The sequence below is a fragment of the Topomyia yanbarensis genome, chromosome 3 (assembly GCF_030247195.1).
Source record: "Topomyia yanbarensis strain Yona2022 chromosome 3, ASM3024719v1, whole genome shotgun sequence".
Classification (NCBI taxonomy): Eukaryota; Metazoa; Arthropoda; class Insecta; order Diptera; family Culicidae; genus Topomyia; species Topomyia yanbarensis.
This window is the reverse complement of record NC_080672.1, coordinates 314,922,203-314,939,388: the sequence shown is the minus strand read 5'-3', so window position 1 is coordinate 314,939,388 and position 17,186 is coordinate 314,922,203. Positions and strand designations below refer to the sequence as shown.

The 17,186-nt window shown below is 38.9% G+C and overlaps 1 protein-coding gene across 1 annotated transcript in view; it reads left to right on the top strand.

The window, feature by feature from the left end:
• The first annotated feature begins 9,541 nt into the window (after nt 1–9,541).
• The window catches only part of LOC131688598 (carboxypeptidase B1-like), a 30,220-nt gene continuing 22,575 nt past the window's right edge, over nt 9,542–17,186 (top strand). The window contains exons 1-2 of the mRNA XM_058972954.1: nt 9,542–10,085; nt 10,153–10,412. Of these exons, the coding sequence (XP_058828937.1) occupies nt 9,714–10,085; nt 10,153–10,412 (632 nt within the window). The 5' untranslated portion in view covers nt 9,542–9,713. The remainder of the gene's footprint in view (nt 10,086–10,152; nt 10,413–17,186) is intronic.

Sequence of the window (17,186 nt, the reverse complement as noted above, 5' to 3'; positions counted from 1 at the left end):
ACCAAAAAAACGCACCGCCGTATAGCTGTCATCGCTATAGCACAGCATAGTCAGACCACTTTTGCAGCGAAAGGAGAGCGGTAACCTAACTAAACCCTATGCTATTTATTTACAAATACACAACAAAAATTACTACATCTATCTGGACTAATAACAATGTTCATGGACTATTATTTACACGAAATTTACATCAAAAACATGAACGAGCATAATGAGCAGCGGTGAGTTATGTTGCAATAACAATACACTCTACGGAGAGAGTACGCACAAATAGGTATATTTCCACCCAGTGCTAAATTGTTACCCTGACGGGTTACAAGATCAATGATTATATTATTGAAGCCATCAAAGAGCACAAAATAGATTTCTTCGTTACGGACCGTTTTCCGATAATCACTAAACCGCCACGTACGCGAGTCGGTGGCAATACGCAAAAATAGCTGAATATGACTATTGCACCAATATACGCAGGTGTGCTTGACGATAACACGGCAACTAGCTCAATTCCTTGAAAAAGGTGCAATACATACCGCCGAAACGCCGGATGAAAAGTAAATATTCCGTTTGTTAAATACTTCAAAGACTGGAAGCCGAACATAACCCTAAGATTTCAATTTGATGCTATTATCTTTGCTCGGGTAGCCTTTGTTACTGAAATGAACGACTACAAGCTTCCCATCCAAACTACGTTTACTGCAGTAAGATATTACCATAATATATTAAATCGATCAACAGGCTAAACCACCGCATGTTGAAACTAAAGATAGGCTCCACACAGCATATTTCCTTTGTAGGCCAATAAAAATGTCGAAAATTATAGCTAGAAACTTTATCTATCTGTCAGTCATCAACTTCTATTGTTGCGATTAAAACTTTCTATCGAGGACTGAGCGCTATTCTCGATTCTGTATTTTTCTTGACTCAATTTATAAAACCTGTAACCTGTGCTTCCTTTTTTCGTGAATACAGTAGAGTAGGTCGGTAAGCTTCTCTTAAGGGATCACATACCTTCTTGCTCTGCAAATTTTTTTTTCGTTATTTTTCAAAGCGTATAGTAAAATTGTCTTACAAATCGAATCGTAAGATAGAAAAGAACATATTTTCATGGGAGCCTCGGAAATAAAATTATGCGTTAATAGTGATAATAGCGAAAAATTACGGTGAACCGAAACTGGTGGTTGCTCGGAAACGGCTTTTATCGCTGGCTGGCTTTCGTGCCACAGGAACGACGCACATGCCGGGAAACTTGTCGCGAGCAGGAGCCTTGTAGAATTTAAGCTCCAAGATTTGTTTAAAATTGGCTTTCGCATAAGGTTCATCATCGTTCAAGACACACCCATTGAGCTTCATCACCACCTAGTCGTACAGACGTGCTCGGATATTGTCCACCGCTGTTTGCTGGTTGGGGCTTCGGCTGGGTAATTTTTTTTATTATTGCTGCCGTCCATCATGAGCGCACTGCTTTCCGCTCAGCGCTTGGATTTTCTTTCTCGGTGGGGAGTCATGGTCAGGTTTGCCATCTGCTGCTGGTTGATCGTTCCGTCTGTATTCTCCCTCGCTCGTGTTTACGTTCATGTCGTCGTCGCTAGTGCAGCTTTGGTTATCACTGTTAGATGCTTGGTGCTTTTTGTGTTTTCAAGTTACTCTGGTACAGTTACCGTGTAATAATGTTTGTTCGGCAATTATTTTTTGGCCTGTTGTTGTGTATCGCCAGATGTCGAAGGCTGTTTGTTAGTGTTGGTTGCAGTAGATATCGTAGTATGCCGTCTGGTTACAGAACTGGCATGTGGCTGTCTGTCTGCCCAGAGTATGTGCATCGTTCTAAGAATGTAATGGATACCTTGAGATGGTCTGCCCTCGAAAATCAAGTAAGATGATATAGGTTGTCGTTTTGTAACAGATTTCACTTCCCCATACTTCGACATGAATCTTTTAATGTAATCTGTACTAGTGCGCGGTACCAAATTGTGTAGGCAGATTTCCGTCATATCATTGTACATAAATATTGGATCTTGGTTTTGACGTTTTCATATTCAACGTTGTGTTGCATGTTGCAAGAACAATCCAGTAGTTTCTTCTCATGCTCCTTCGAGAATGGACGGAACAATTTCGTACCTTGCAGGCATGGGAATAATCGCAACTCGAATTGTTCGTTCGTTTTCTTCGTCCCTCCCATATATTCTGCTTGCAGAGAAAATGAAGAAAAGCAACCTAGCGCAGTGAACGCACCCGAGCTGAAGCTGCAACAACAAATAATGAAGCAAATCGATTGATTTTTTATTCTATCCCGTTCCAGCATGTATGGCTCTTCTCGAATGGCTCCTGGTTTGCCTCAGGTTTTCATCGAACAATTCTATTTTGTTGTCATTTGTCCACAATACAATAAATACTTGGATAATCATTTATCGCCTATTTGATATCCGATAAGCGTAGCATCCGGCTGCAGAAGCCAAGAGTTGATCCACTGGGTTCCTACTCCGATGTCGTAAGAAGCGACAAAACAGAAGCCTCTTGTTCATTTCATGCATTTTTTAGACTTTCTAATTTTGTGCATTAAATTAGTAAATTATCTCTTATCATACTTCTTATCTATTTGTAATGCCAGCATGTCCGTCATGCAAAGTAAGATTTTCACTAACAGTTATGTATATTTTGGGCCGCTCATAATTATTTCATAAATACTTCGATACCTTTTTAGTTGTAGCCATAGTTTTTGCCTTTCTCATATAAAGAAAGGCTATGCAATCACTGTAAAAATCGACTTTTTAACCGAGGCCCGGAGGGCCGAGTGTCATACACCATTCGATTCAGTTCGTCGAGATCGGCAAATGTCTGTGTGTGTATGTATGTGTGTGTGTATGTGTGTGTGTATGTGTGTGTGTGTCATTTAAACTCACACAATTTTCTCAGAGATGGCTGAACCGATTTTCGCAAACTTAGTTTCATCTGAAAGGTATAATGCTCCCATAAGCTGCTATTGAATTTTTAGTTGATCCGACTTCCGGTTCCGGAGTTACGGGTTGAAGAGTGCGGTCACACAGCAAATTCCCATATAAACTGGTACCACCATGATGTTCAAATGATGTAAAACATATTAAAATTGATGTAACATTACTCTAGTTTGCGGGTCTGGATCACTAATGATCAATCAAAGCAGCTTTGACCACATTGGCCACCTATGACAGGTCATGACGCCCCCGGGGAACTCGCCAAGTTCCTAAGCTAATGTCACACCCATTCCCCAACGAATTCTCTACCGATTTTTACAAACTTGATTTCAAATGAAAGATACAGTAATGCCATTGACTGCTGCTGAATTTCATTTGGTTCTGACTCTTGCTTCCGGAGTTACAGGGGTGTTAGTAAGGATACACTGGAATTTCCCATATAAATCGGTACAATCGTAATACCTCAGAGGCTAAAAACTATTGAAATTGTCACCAAATAACTTCTAATCGCAGATCTAGATCACTGATTGCCAATCAAACATTCTTTGAATATATTGCCTACTATCGACGATTCCGGAAGTCCGGAATTCCGGGCATATTCCACAATTAAAGTCAAATCGGTTCTTCGGTGATGACTGAACCGATTTTCTCAAAGTCAAGTCTCAAATGGAAGACAAAATATGCAGTTGAGTATTGCGTCGCCGCCCCCCTCCCTCCCTCCGTCTTGCCCTTACACCTCCATCCTTCATCACTCCCCTCCCCTTGGACCACCCTCACGCCCGCATTTCCTGCATCCATCCCGTATACCGAAATAAGATGAAGGATTTCTGACGCATCCTCCACTCCCACTCTACTAACCCCCCATTCCCTCCACTTTCAAACCCATTCCACCATCATTTCAAAATAAAATCACATGAAAATACTATTGAACTCATGCTGATTAAGCTAAATATTATTCTTTTGCCTTTCTCATATAGAAAGGTTATGCAATTGCTCCAAAAACCGACTTTCTAACCGACTCATAACATTCGACTCAGTTCGCCGAGATCGCAAAATATCTGTGTGTATGTATGTGTGTATGTATGTGTGTATGTATGTATGTATGTATGTATGTATGTATGTATGTATGTATGTATGTATGTATGTGTGTATGTGCGGATTTGTTAACAAAATGTCCACATCGGTTTCTCGGAGATGACTTAACCGATTTTTACAAACTAAGATTCAAATGAAAGGTATAATATTCCCATAGGTTGCTATTGAATTTCATTTTCAACCGACATCTTGTTCCGGATTACGAGTTGAAGAGTATGGTTACAAAACAAAATTTGTTGATTTGTCCACATCGGTTTCTCGGAATTTTCTGAACCGATTTTGACAAACTTGATTTTAAATGAAAGGTCCATCAGCTGCTGTTGAATTTTGTGTGGATACGAGTTCTGGTTCCTGAATTACAGGGTGATACGTACGATCACGCAGCAAATCCCGATTCTAACGAATTCTGCGATGAATGTAAAAAGGTGAATTTTTTTCCAAAATGTAAACACATTTGTTGAATTTGTAGATCTAGGTCACCAACAGTCATTCAAAGTCTCTTTGGCCACACTGGCCACCATCGACGGATCCGGAAGCATCCAAATTCAGAATAACGGTTATATTGGTTTCTCGAAAATGGGTAGACCGATTTGATCAACTTAGTCTCAAATGAAAGGTGTTGCGTCCCCGGAAACCGATATTAAATTCCATCTCCATCCGACTTCCGGTTCCGGAGTTACGGGTTGTGGAGTGCGATCACATAGAAAACTCCGATTCAAACCGATACCGCGATGAATGCAAAAAGGTGCTCTTATATATACTTACCAAGTGTAATAAGAATGAAAAACATTACCATAATGTTATATTGTACGAACCAGCTACTAAATCATAGTTTGGAGAAATGAGAAAGGCACAATTGCACCTCTAGGTGGATTAAAACAGGTTTTTGTATTTGTAATTTGCTTTTCCTTTTGCTTGTTTGTCTTCTTTAAGAATAATATTTGAATTAAGTATATTTTTATAGATTTTCTCGCTATTCTTCGTTATAATTCTCGGGTCTCCGAATTCCCGCGGAATTTTCAATCGAATACCTTTCCCTACTCTCAATCTCCTATCACACTTGTGGAGTGAATAGTAGTATATACGGCCTCCTGTATATAGAACATTCTTCAATACCTGTTTAATACTTAAATGAGGTATAACATTTTATTTTAATATTATTTATGTTTTCCAGTGATATTTACAAGTACCAAATCAATACTTTGTTGAATATCTCCATACAGTGAATTTTATTATCGGAAGGTTGAAAAGGTTTTATTATTATGCAGGTATTATAATAACTCGTTTCATTATCAACTAGTTATTCGTAGTACATGTCTCAGTTATTATTTCAGGTATTTTACCTCTTATGGCTTCTCAATACTTTATTTGGTGTTCAAGTATTGGGTACAGTATACCTGAATTTGATATTCTAAAGTTATTTTCTTCTGCTCGGGTAATAGCACGTGTCGGACTAATATTCTTTCTATTTCCTGCTGCGATCCATGTATGGGCTTTGCAAGCATCGGGATTGAATTTTAAGCAAGCTGAATCTATTGGATGTCCGATAATCGTGAATTTTTCATACTAACAGAACTATTCTAACATTAGATCGAATTCCTACCTCAAATGCGCTACGTCGCCATCTGATGAACATTCGCAAGCAAAGATTCTACGCTGCTTTTAGCAAATCCAGGTTCATCGGTTGTTTGCAGTTTGCGTACCTCTTTGACGCTTTTTAATCCCTTTAATGCAGTCTGCTACCGGCACGAAAACAATACAACCAGGGAACAGCTCACAATACAGTCTTCCCAGTACATGTACTACAACCTCGGAGGAAAAGTTTTGTCGCATTTAAACAGCTAGTTACAAATGATGGTATAGACATATATCGAAACACAGATCAGCGTAATCAGAAAAATTAGCTTAAAATTCGCATAAAACACTGCATAAAAAATTGCCTAAAGTATATTTCAGTGTATATTTTTTTTCTTTTTAACGACATTCAATTAGCTAGAGATTACTGAGTAGGGAAAGTTATGAAAATTTAGAGCCATGCTACTCAAGGGAAAGCAAAGATGTGAAATATACATAAACTAGAAGTGGCTTAAAATCAAACAGACTAATCTTTTGTCTTCTACTGGCAGGAGTCGAGCAGGCAGCATAACTACGAACGGCTCAAGTCTACCAGCCTGTCTCATGGCAAAGACAGACTTGTCCCTTTTTACCATGAGAACCGACTAAAGAGAAGTCACCTAAGATCCCCACTAAAAATCTGTCGACGATAACAGCATCAATAAAATGCTGCTATTCATCTCTGTTCGCCATCACCTCCCAGTCAAAAAGGGCAAGTTGCTGGCTAGCGGGGGGCTATTTGCCAACTCGGATGCGCTAATTGCCCTACAATTTGCCAGTAATTTGCTGGCAATTAGGGGGCTATTTTATATGCAACATTTGGGCGATTTGCCGCCGTCATTTTTATGTCGCTCTACCCGCCCTTAAATCGCCCCTAAATCGCCCAGGGAACGCCATTTAATCGCCCTTAATTGCCTGATATGAAAATTAAATATAATAATTATTTTCGGATTCACAATCTACTCACACAAATTTATCGGTACACTAGATAATCACCACCAGACTGCAGGAAGAATCGATGGTGAAATTCGTATTGCACACCAAAACTTACCACAATCTGGCTTTCATTTAGACTCAGAGATCTTGTTCCACTATACTTACATACGATTCCACAATTTTCCACATTCGTTGGCTAAATTAAGTGCACTAAACAAACAAAATACAAGCGGGAACACGCCAATTGCTTAAAAAAAACAATTTTAAACTTAAGCCAAACATGAACCGCCATGTTTGAAAAACGCAAAAACAACCAAATCCATTTCAGCCGCCTTAAAATTTGTCTAAGTATTGAAATTGCCTTTAAATCGCATTCGCAAATTGCATTTGTTCCAAATTTTCCGGCGGCTCAAATGGACTTGGTTGTTTTTTGTGTTTTTCAAACATGGCGGTTCATGTTTGGCTTAAGCTTAAAATTGTTTTTTTAAACAACTGTCGTGTTCTCGCTTGTATTTTGTTTGTCTAGTGCACTTCATTTAGCCAATGTGGGAAATTGTGGATTCGTGTGTGACTCTAGTGGAACAAGATCTCTGACCTAAAGTCTTAATGAAAGTTAGATTGTGGTAAGTTTTAGTGTGCAATACCAATTTCACCATTGATTCTTCCAATAGTTTGGTGGTGATTACCTAGTGTACTGATAAGTTTATGTGAGTAGATAATGAATCCGAAAATAAGTATTATTTGTAATTTTCACATAAGGCAATTAAGGGCGTTTAAATGGGCGATTTAAAGGCAGATAGGGCGTCAAAAAATGACGGCGGCGAATCGCCCAAATATTGCATTTAAAATAGCCCCCTAATTGCTAGCAATTTGCTGGCAAATTGAAGGGCAATTAGCGCATCCAAGTTGGCAAATAGCCCCCCGTTAGCCAGCAACTTGCCCTTTTTGACTGGGATCTTTTGAAAGCCGTTATTTTACTTCAAAACTCTTGGGCCCTTCCCGATTTTTTTTTCTTGTTACGTGCTTGAGTATTCCACAAAAATGTAAGTATTTTTGTGATGAATTTGATAATTTAGTGCAAAAAACGGTAAAACATGCAAGTAACATCGTACCCTTCAACGATTTTGGCATAAATATTAAACGGATACTGAATTTGTGACGGGGCTGGATAAACTTTTTTTATATACTGTATCGTTTTCATTTCTTTAAATAAATTTTTGATTCGATTTCACCGGTATCATGATTCATTCGAAACGCTAATCGTGATTCCGTCTTAGATCTAGTATCAATCTGACGCTAAGTCGGTGTCAGATTCTGATGAGACGAAGCCGATAAACAGCAATATGTTTTGATGAAAACTTCTTCGCTGTTTTGTATGAGACTATGACTGAACATTTAAAAATAATCACCAGCAAACACTGTCTTCAGCGAATAAGAAAGTATATAACCCCTTAAGTATAAGTCTTCCCACAACTTGGGCTCAGAGCGAACTAGCGAACGAAATAACTACCAAGCAGCCAAGCACAAACTAACAGAGAGAGCGTTGAATAACTAGCAGGCAAGTAAATATTAAATTATGATGAAAATTACAATGCTTTACGGCATTTGCATATCCATCGATCCTTCCGCTCTAGCAAGCCTTTCCCGTCACGTCTAGATAAGCCGTATTTTCATTCATTCATCCAGCTGCTGGCTGTATTACTATGTACTGAACGCTTTGGCCATTGCCAATGCATTGAGTAGAGCTATTTGGTATTACGCCATTGCCATGCGCGTAGCTATTGAGGGGGCAATTGTGAATGTTCCAGTTCTCGATAAACAAATTATTACGGCTTAAAAGCTAACTGTCAAAATTTTCGTTGAATGGAAATTCTGGACAAACCGTTACTCGCCAATCACACATGTTGGTAGTAAACAAAAGAGAAAAGTTTTCTCTTTCATTAAATGCTATGAACTATGTTTAGCCAGTAACGGTTTGTCCGGAATTTCCTTTCTAAGAGAATTTTGACAGTTGGCTTTTAAGCCGTAATCATAAGTTTGTCAAGAGTTAATCCCGAGATCAAATCCATTGCTGTTTTGCAATTTTTTGTGATTTGTTTTGTTAAAACATATGTTTAAACCTTGTTGAGAACAAGGACTCTTTCTACGATGTCGAAACAATCCTAGTTACACCAATGCAATTTACTCTCAAGCCTGAGTAAAAACAAACTAGTGGAACGTAAAATTTTTTGTTGCTATTCATGTTGTAACACAATTTCCGCCAAATCCCACCGTGTGCTCAACCTCAATTTCCTATTATCCCTCCGCACCAGACAATTATGATAGGTACAACGGACAGAAGAGCGGGGTGGGTTGTGGTTCTATAGTTAACCCGTATTCCCAAACTTTTCCCTTTCCTGCTCATAAATTTTGTCTCCTTTTCGCGGTTTGCCGAAACAGCGGTGTATAAAAGCAGTACTTTTTTGTTACGTGGGTTAAGATTTCAATGTAAAAATTAAGTATTTATGTATTTTATAACGATTGCATCGCTGGATATGGATATTCGAGTTGCAGCTTCTAATCTCATATTTTGTATGTAGATAAATCAGTCAAAAGTATTTGATAGGAAGAATTTTAAACAATTAATAGGGGGAATTGTATATGCGTAACGTATTTATAAGAAATTTGTCAAAATTACACACAATATTCGATTAAAACAATATTTTCCAACATCGTCAAGCCGTTTCATATGGCAATTGCATAACTTAGGGTTTTTGTCTATTTAATATCAATTATTAATTCGACTTTTTCAAATAAATCTTGTTTCGTCCATAGCACGCACCGTCTTCCTGTGTATATTGAACTTGTCCCCAAAAACATAACAAGCTCGTCGTAATGGGGATCTTGTCTGCTATTATTTGGATAGCGTTTTGTGTTTCCTTGTCTCCCTCAGTAGGCTAGAAGACATCCTTGTGACAGTACATCAACTGGGACCAACACTTTCGCCTGTGACGAGACAATGAACAAATAATTTTCATTTAGTATCAGAATTCCCGACAAAAATGTAAATCCCAGCTAAGTTATCCGTCGAGTACTACTAGGTCAACTAGTGCTTTAGTTTGGTGCTATGTGCGCTTTAAAATGAGTCATGATCTGTCTTCCATATTTGGCCGTTATCTTAGCCACGAAGAAGTGAACCACTACCTCACGGATTTAGTGCAGAAATATTCAAACAAGATCCAAATTTTCTCCAGTGCACATTCCTTCGAGGGACGCGAAATACACACCATACGAATCAGCCCGAACATCTTGCAAAAGAAGGCCAACGGTCGGTTCTACGTGCTGATAGACGCCGGAATTCATGCCCGAGAATGGATTACGATATCCGTGGCACTGTACGTGGTGCACCAGTTGGTCGAGCGGGACGCAATCAATTCAAGACTGCTGCGAAATTTTGACTGGATCATTTTGCCACTGCTGAACCCCGATGGGTACGAGTACAGCCGAGAACATGTAACTTATTTCAGCTCCACTTGATTGTGAATAATTCACACTACTAGTAGTGAATGTATAATTTCAGAACAAAATGTGGCGAAAGACTAGACGTCCCCTGGGACGGGACCGTTGCGTTGGAGTAGATTGCAATCGAAATTTTAACGTGTCCTGGGGAATTGGAACCCCGCAGTACTGCTCACTTGTGTATCGTGGAGAACGCCCTTTCTCAGAATGTGAAACTAGAAATGTTCGGGATATCTTTCGGATGCTGCGGCCCAATTGCAGATTCTACCTGTCGTTACACTCGCATGCTAAAGCAATTCTTTATCCAAGGGCGTATTCAAGGTAATTTTACTAATCAGTAATAGCTATCATAAAAGGTGCATATAATTGACCTCGTTAAATCGGCTAAGGAGTATCGTATTTGTGTGTGTGAAAATAGTGAAAATTTATGGAGCGTTGTCCCAAAACATTTCTTTTCATAGAATTTAGTGTATGCTCAAAATATTCCAAGCCAAATCACCAACCTATCCAATTTTCACATTTCTTACAAAAGAAATGTATAGAATTCGCTCAAACTTTGAAAACTTTTTCTGAGGTCCTGAAGGCCGAGTGTCATATACCAATCAACTCAGCTCGTCAAATTGGGACAACGTCTGTATGTATGTGTGTGTATGTATGTATGTACCCTAATGCCATGTAATTACCTCAGCAATGACTGAACCGATTTTAATGAAACTAGTTTTAAATGAAAGGCCTAACGTGACAATTTGACACTATTATTTTTGTTTTTCGATATGTTGTTTACTTTCCGAGATATGGGTGATTTTGTCAAAACAAAACGTTTTTCGAACAAAAACTTTTGAACAAGGCGTCACATCGCGCATCGCTCACCAATTTCCACTAACTAAAAATGAGACCGTTACATACAGAGTATTGCTTTACTGGTGTTTTAGGGGCTAAACTAAACCGATTTTGAATATCGGAGGGGTGTACCCCATATGGCATAATGGACGTTTGGCATAACAGGTTTGGCATAAAGACGTTTGGCATAATGGACATTTGGCATAATGCTTATTGAGAGGTAGCGACATTTGGCATAATGGACGTTTGGCATAATGGACATTTGGCATAATACCTATTGGGGGTTAAGGGACATTTGGCATAACGGACGTTTGGCATAATGGACATTTGGCATAATACCTATTGAGGGGTAAAGGGACATTTGGCATAATGGACATTTGGCATAACATTGGGGAGTGAATCCAAAATTATCATAATCAACTTTCGTCATATATATGATGTTTTATTTTGTTACTTGTTTTGTTATCAACAGAAAATAAATATTTTTCATATTATATGAATCACGCAATCTGTGAGTAGTTTAGTAGATGGATCGAACAGAAAAAATGATTAGAGATAGGCACATTTGAACATATTTTTAATAGGTTAAAAGGGTCCTTTGGATTACGTGATGTAAATTTAGCAAGTAAAATTTCCGTAATTCGATAGCTTGAATAATGAGTAACATGTAAACTGTACATTGTACAGTACTACAGTAGAATACAGAAGTATAATTGCGTTCTTTGTAAAGAAGGGCGAATCACTATACTTTTCATATACTATTTATTTATTAATATGCACAGAATAGTATACATATTGCGCGCACGAAAGGTTCCTCCATGCGCTTTGCACTCGCTGACGTGTAGAAACTCTTGCAGCCAAACCCGCGTGCTAGCGAAGAGTGTGGTGGTATGCTTCGCGCGCGCAGAGTTCGACTGAAAAATTCATAACGCCGAAAATACTCAAATGTTCTTTCCAAAATGTTAAAGACGTTAAGAAAAATATTTTAAGAGAAAAAAAGTCATCCAACTTTTCAATATTTTACATTAAATAAGCAGCATGATTATTTTTAATAAACTTCATTCGAAAACTGAGAAAAGCACACATTGCATGTTTTCAACAATTTTTAATATCTTCTTCAGTTATTGCAGTATTGGAGATTAAACAAAAGTATTTTAAAAAAATTAAAGCAAATTCCTACTATTTGAAAGAAAAAAAATACTTAGACAGCCAAATAAAAAAAAATATTTTAGACAGCCAAATCGAAACAAATGGTAAACAAAATTTGGGGTGGTAAATTTTATGTGGAGTGCTCCATATATAATGTCAAGTAGGGTGCATCACAATTCTGTGCATAATAGTAATTAAGTATTATATGAAAAGCATAGCGATGCAGCCTTCTTTACAAATAACACAATTATACATCTGTATTCTGCCGTACATGTTACTCTTTATTCAAGTTATCAAAAAACGGAAGTCTTACTTGCTGAATTTACACCACGTAATCCAAAGGACCCTTTTAACCCATTAAGAATAATGTGTGTAAATGTGCCTATATTTAGTCGTTTTTTGCGATGATCCATCTAAATACTTATAGATTGCGTAATTCATACAAAATGAAAATTTTTTTTTTGAGTTGATTCCATATTACGAAATAAAATATCGTATATATGACAAAAGTTGATTATGATAATTTTGGATTCACTCCCCAATAAATACTATGCCATTTTATGCCAAATGTCCATTATGCCAAATGTCCCTTCACCCCCCCATAGGTATTATGCCAAATTTCCATTATGCCAAACGTCCGTTATGCCAAATGTCCCTTAACCCCCAATAGGTATTATGCCAAATGTCCATTATGCCAAACGTCCATTATGCCAAATGTCCCTACCTCTCAATAAGCATTATGCCAAATGCCCATTATGCCAAACGTCTTTATGCCAAACCCGTTATGCCAAACGTCCATTATGCCATATGGGGTACACCCGTACCCCACGCCATCTTTGGAGCTGTATGAAGTGAATTCGGCATTTACCGACCTGGGACCATAACCATAAATTTAGAGTTCATAGTAAGAGTAGGGTAAGGTGGTAAAGCAAATTTGCTTTTGGCTTTCGTGGTAGTAGGAGTCAAGGTGGCGTGGGGTACATTTGTACCCGAGTGTACGATTGCCGTTAGTGTTTCGTTAGGTTTCGTGCTGTCAGTGCAAATGTGACTCATGACAATACCAGTTTAAATGCTGGTTTTTTACTACGTAAGTAACAATTAGTATTATATAATCGTTTTTAATCATTTGTTCAATTGATTTAATTTAATTTTAAAGTAGAAAAAAAAAACGTTCTCATTTTTGCTGATTTTTATTGTTTTATTGCTTATTTTTTATAGTTTTTCAGAACAATGGCTCGCAAGTATTTGCGCACAGAAACTGCTGTAACAGTAACGTTACCAATGTATTACTGATCAGAAATATTTTTTCATTTCATTATTTACCCAATTTCGTGGTATTTTCCATAACCCGATTTTTACACTTTCACTCTGCCAAATAATTGCACTTTTTCAAAAAATATCGAAGCTCCATTTTGTACTGTTTCTAGACCATTCTTTCAACTTTTAGAATCATTTGATTTTTTTCAATCGATTAAAAGTTCTCTCGTTCATCGTCGGTAAAGCATCACAAACGCTGGGCCTCATCATGCGTATAGCTAGAGACTTCACCGACGTATATTGCCTAAAGTCGCTATACTGCGCACTTGCCAATCATCGAGTTCAGCTCTACAGTATGGAGGCCTATCTACATGAACGGTGCGGAAAGAATCGAATCCATTCAACGGCGGTTTATTCGATTTGCATTGCGCAGGTTACCGTGGCTTGATCCGTATCAGCTACCTGGCTACGAAAGCCGGAGTTTACTCATCAATCTGGAAACCCTGCAAACCCGACGAGATCTCCTGAAAGCGCTCTTCGTGGCAGACGTTCTACAGAATAGAATCGACTGCTCCGCCGTTTTGCAGGAAATTTCAATTAATGTGCTCCCAGAGCATTGAGGAACAGGAATTTACTGCGGTTACAGTTTCATCGGATAAACTACGGGATGAACACACCCATCAACGGTATCCAGAGGACATTCAGTGTTTGATTATCATCTCCCACGCAAAACGCTCCTTCGTTTGTTTGCAAGTGTGCTGTCAGCATCGTGACTCTGAAGAGAAATGTTGTCTATATTCGTTATTATCTTCACCATGTTATTTGTATGTATTTTAATGTTATTTTAAGTATTTTTATATGTTAATGCTACGTTATTTATTTTAATCATCGAAACATCATTGGGGCTTCACAACAGCCTGTTGATGTAAACAAACAATAAACAAGACCAATAGATTAGTTACAGATCAGGATCGCATTCCCACAATTTTTCAAAGGTCCTCATGATGTTTCAAACAATAGGTAATCAATGTACTGATCAGATAATTATCTTTGTAATATTGAATTAAATCAGTCAGCATCAAAAAATTTTTAACTTCGATCCAATTTTTTTTTTTTTTTGGTGAGGGGGGGGGGGGTGTGGTATTCGAAACGTCCTAAATACCAAGAGCATAGTTAAGCGGTAGATATTTTTTCTAGTATTTGTACTATACAGAAGTGTAATATTGCCGATCTTAGGGTCATTACTACTAATTTGGCGAATAGTTGCAGCAACCAGAAAAGTCTGGTCGTAGATACTATAATTCTTTTCTCAGTGTTATTGCACAAGCCACAATAATTACATGAGAAGAGTACGTTATTTTTTTTTTTATTCAAATCGTTTATTTGATAAGGCACGTTGCGTTAGCTTAAAGGTGCCAATTTTGTTTTGTTTTACATTTTAAATTGCTTAAAACTAGGGGATTACACATTGATTTTTTTAAAATGAAACTAATGCGATTTTATAGCTATCTTATATATCTACACAAGGGGATAATATTATTTTCATAAGATTAGGGGGGTCATTTAGTTTTTGTGGCAATATGGTTTGACATTTTTATCAGTGAGATTATTGGAGCAAATAATGTTTAACTAAGGGGGACAATTTTTTACGACTAACTTAAAACTAGGAATAACTAGAGGGCATGATTGAATTTTGTAAAGATTCGTAATTATAGTTATTTTTGTGGGTAGTAGAGTTGGGCATTTTCAACGAGATTATATAATATAATAGTTAAAACTAGAAGAGACAAGAAGAGCTAAATGCTTCGTGATATATTGGGGGGGGGGGGGGGGGGGGGGTAGGGGTTTTACTTCTGGGTATAAGAGTCAGGGGAGGGAGGGTAGACAAAGATGGCAGGGAGAGAAAATTATTTCAGTTTCAGGCATCGTGAGATCAACGGATGGATTACAAACTCGGGTGGCCTTCATCAGGGGAATCATGTACTGGGACGCCGGGTGGTCCTCCTCAAGATGGCAGGGGTTTTTCCAGACGATTTCGTAGTACGGCTCAGATGTGGATCGGCTACATTTCGAGTTAAGCGTGTTATGTTCGTGCCGTAGGTCCCGTGTTTGTTGGCTCATTCGATACAGATGCTTTGATACAGGTGGAAGAGAGTTCTGAGAATGATAAGGAAAATAAGAAGGGGCAGTTAGACTTGTATGTTGATGGTTTTGAGGAACGTGTATATAAGGGACATATAGAGGACATCGCGGCTTGCCAGCATATCTCGAACCGGGACGTTGGTTGGTCTTCCTCGGGCCCGCAGGGTATCCATTAGCCGAGACCTGGCGGAACTGTACTCGGTGCACGCCCAGACAATGTGCTCGATGTCGTGATAGCCGTCGCCACAAGCGCAGATACCACTATCCACGAGCCCAATACGCCGGAGATGTGCATCCAGCGTGTAATGGTTTGCCATGAGTCGCGACATCACACGAATGAAGTCACGACCCACATCCATCCCCTTGAACCAAGGTTTCGTCGATACCTTAGGGATTATCGAATGTAGCCACCTTCCCAGCTCCCCACTGCTCCATGAAGTTTGCCAACTTTCGAGGGTTCTCTGATGAGTAATACTGAAAAATTCGCTGAAGCAAATTGGTCTTTCGTAAACGTCTCCTTCTAAGGCACCCATCTTAGCTAAGGAGTCTGCCTTCTCATTGCCCGGAATGGAGCAATGAGAAGGGACCCATACCAAGGTAATCTGGAAAGAGTTGTCAGATAAAGCACTCAGTAGCTCCCGTATTTTCCCCAAAAAATACGAGGAGTGCTTTCCATGTTTCATCGAGCGAATAGCGTCAATGGAACTGAGGCTATCCGAAACGATGAAGTAATGGCCTGCGGGTAATGTTTCAATGACTCCAAGGGTATACTGAATGGCAGCTAGTTCTGCGGCGTAAACTGAAGCAGGGTCACTGAGTTTGTAGGAGGCGGTGAACTTTTGATTGAAAATACCGAAGCCAGTGGACCCTTCGAGGTTTGATCCGTCAGTATAAAACATCTTAGAACAGTCGACTTCTCGGAATTTATTATAAAAAATATTTGGAACCACTTGTGGGCGTATATGGTCCGGAATTCCAATAATCTCATCTTTCATGGATGTGTCGAAGAAAACAGTAGATTCAGAAGTATTTATGAAATGCACACGGTTGGGATTGTAAGAAGAAGGATTAATATTTTGCGCCATGTAGTCAAAGTACAGGGACATAAAACGGGTCTGAGAATTGAGCTCAACAAGCCTTTCGAAATTTTCAATCACCAACGGGTTCAAGATATCGCATCGAATGAGCAATCGATATGAGAGTTCCCAAAATCGATTTTTCAGCGGGAGAACGCCCGACAGCACTTCGAGACTCATCGTATGGGTCGACTGCATGCACCCTAAGGCGATACGCAAACAACGATACTGAATTCTTTCGAGTTTGATGAAATGTATGTTCGCGGCGGAGCGAAAGCAGAAGCATCCGTATTCCATTACCGACAGTATCGTTGTTTGATACAACCTAATTAGGTCTCCTGGGTGGGCACCCCACCATGTTCCGGTTATTGTACGAAGAAAGTTGATCCTTTGCTGGCATTTCTGTTTCAGATACCGAATATGGCATCCCCAAGTACCTTTCGAGTCGAACCAGACCCCTAGATATTTTACTGTGAAGACCTGAGCGATAGTTTGACCCATTAATAGAAGCTGTAGTTGTGCTGGTTCACGCTTCCTTGAAAATACAACTAGCTCAGTTTTCTCCGTGGAGAATTCGATACCCAGCTTAACAGCCCAAGCAGACAAATTGTCCAAGGTATTCTGTAATGGT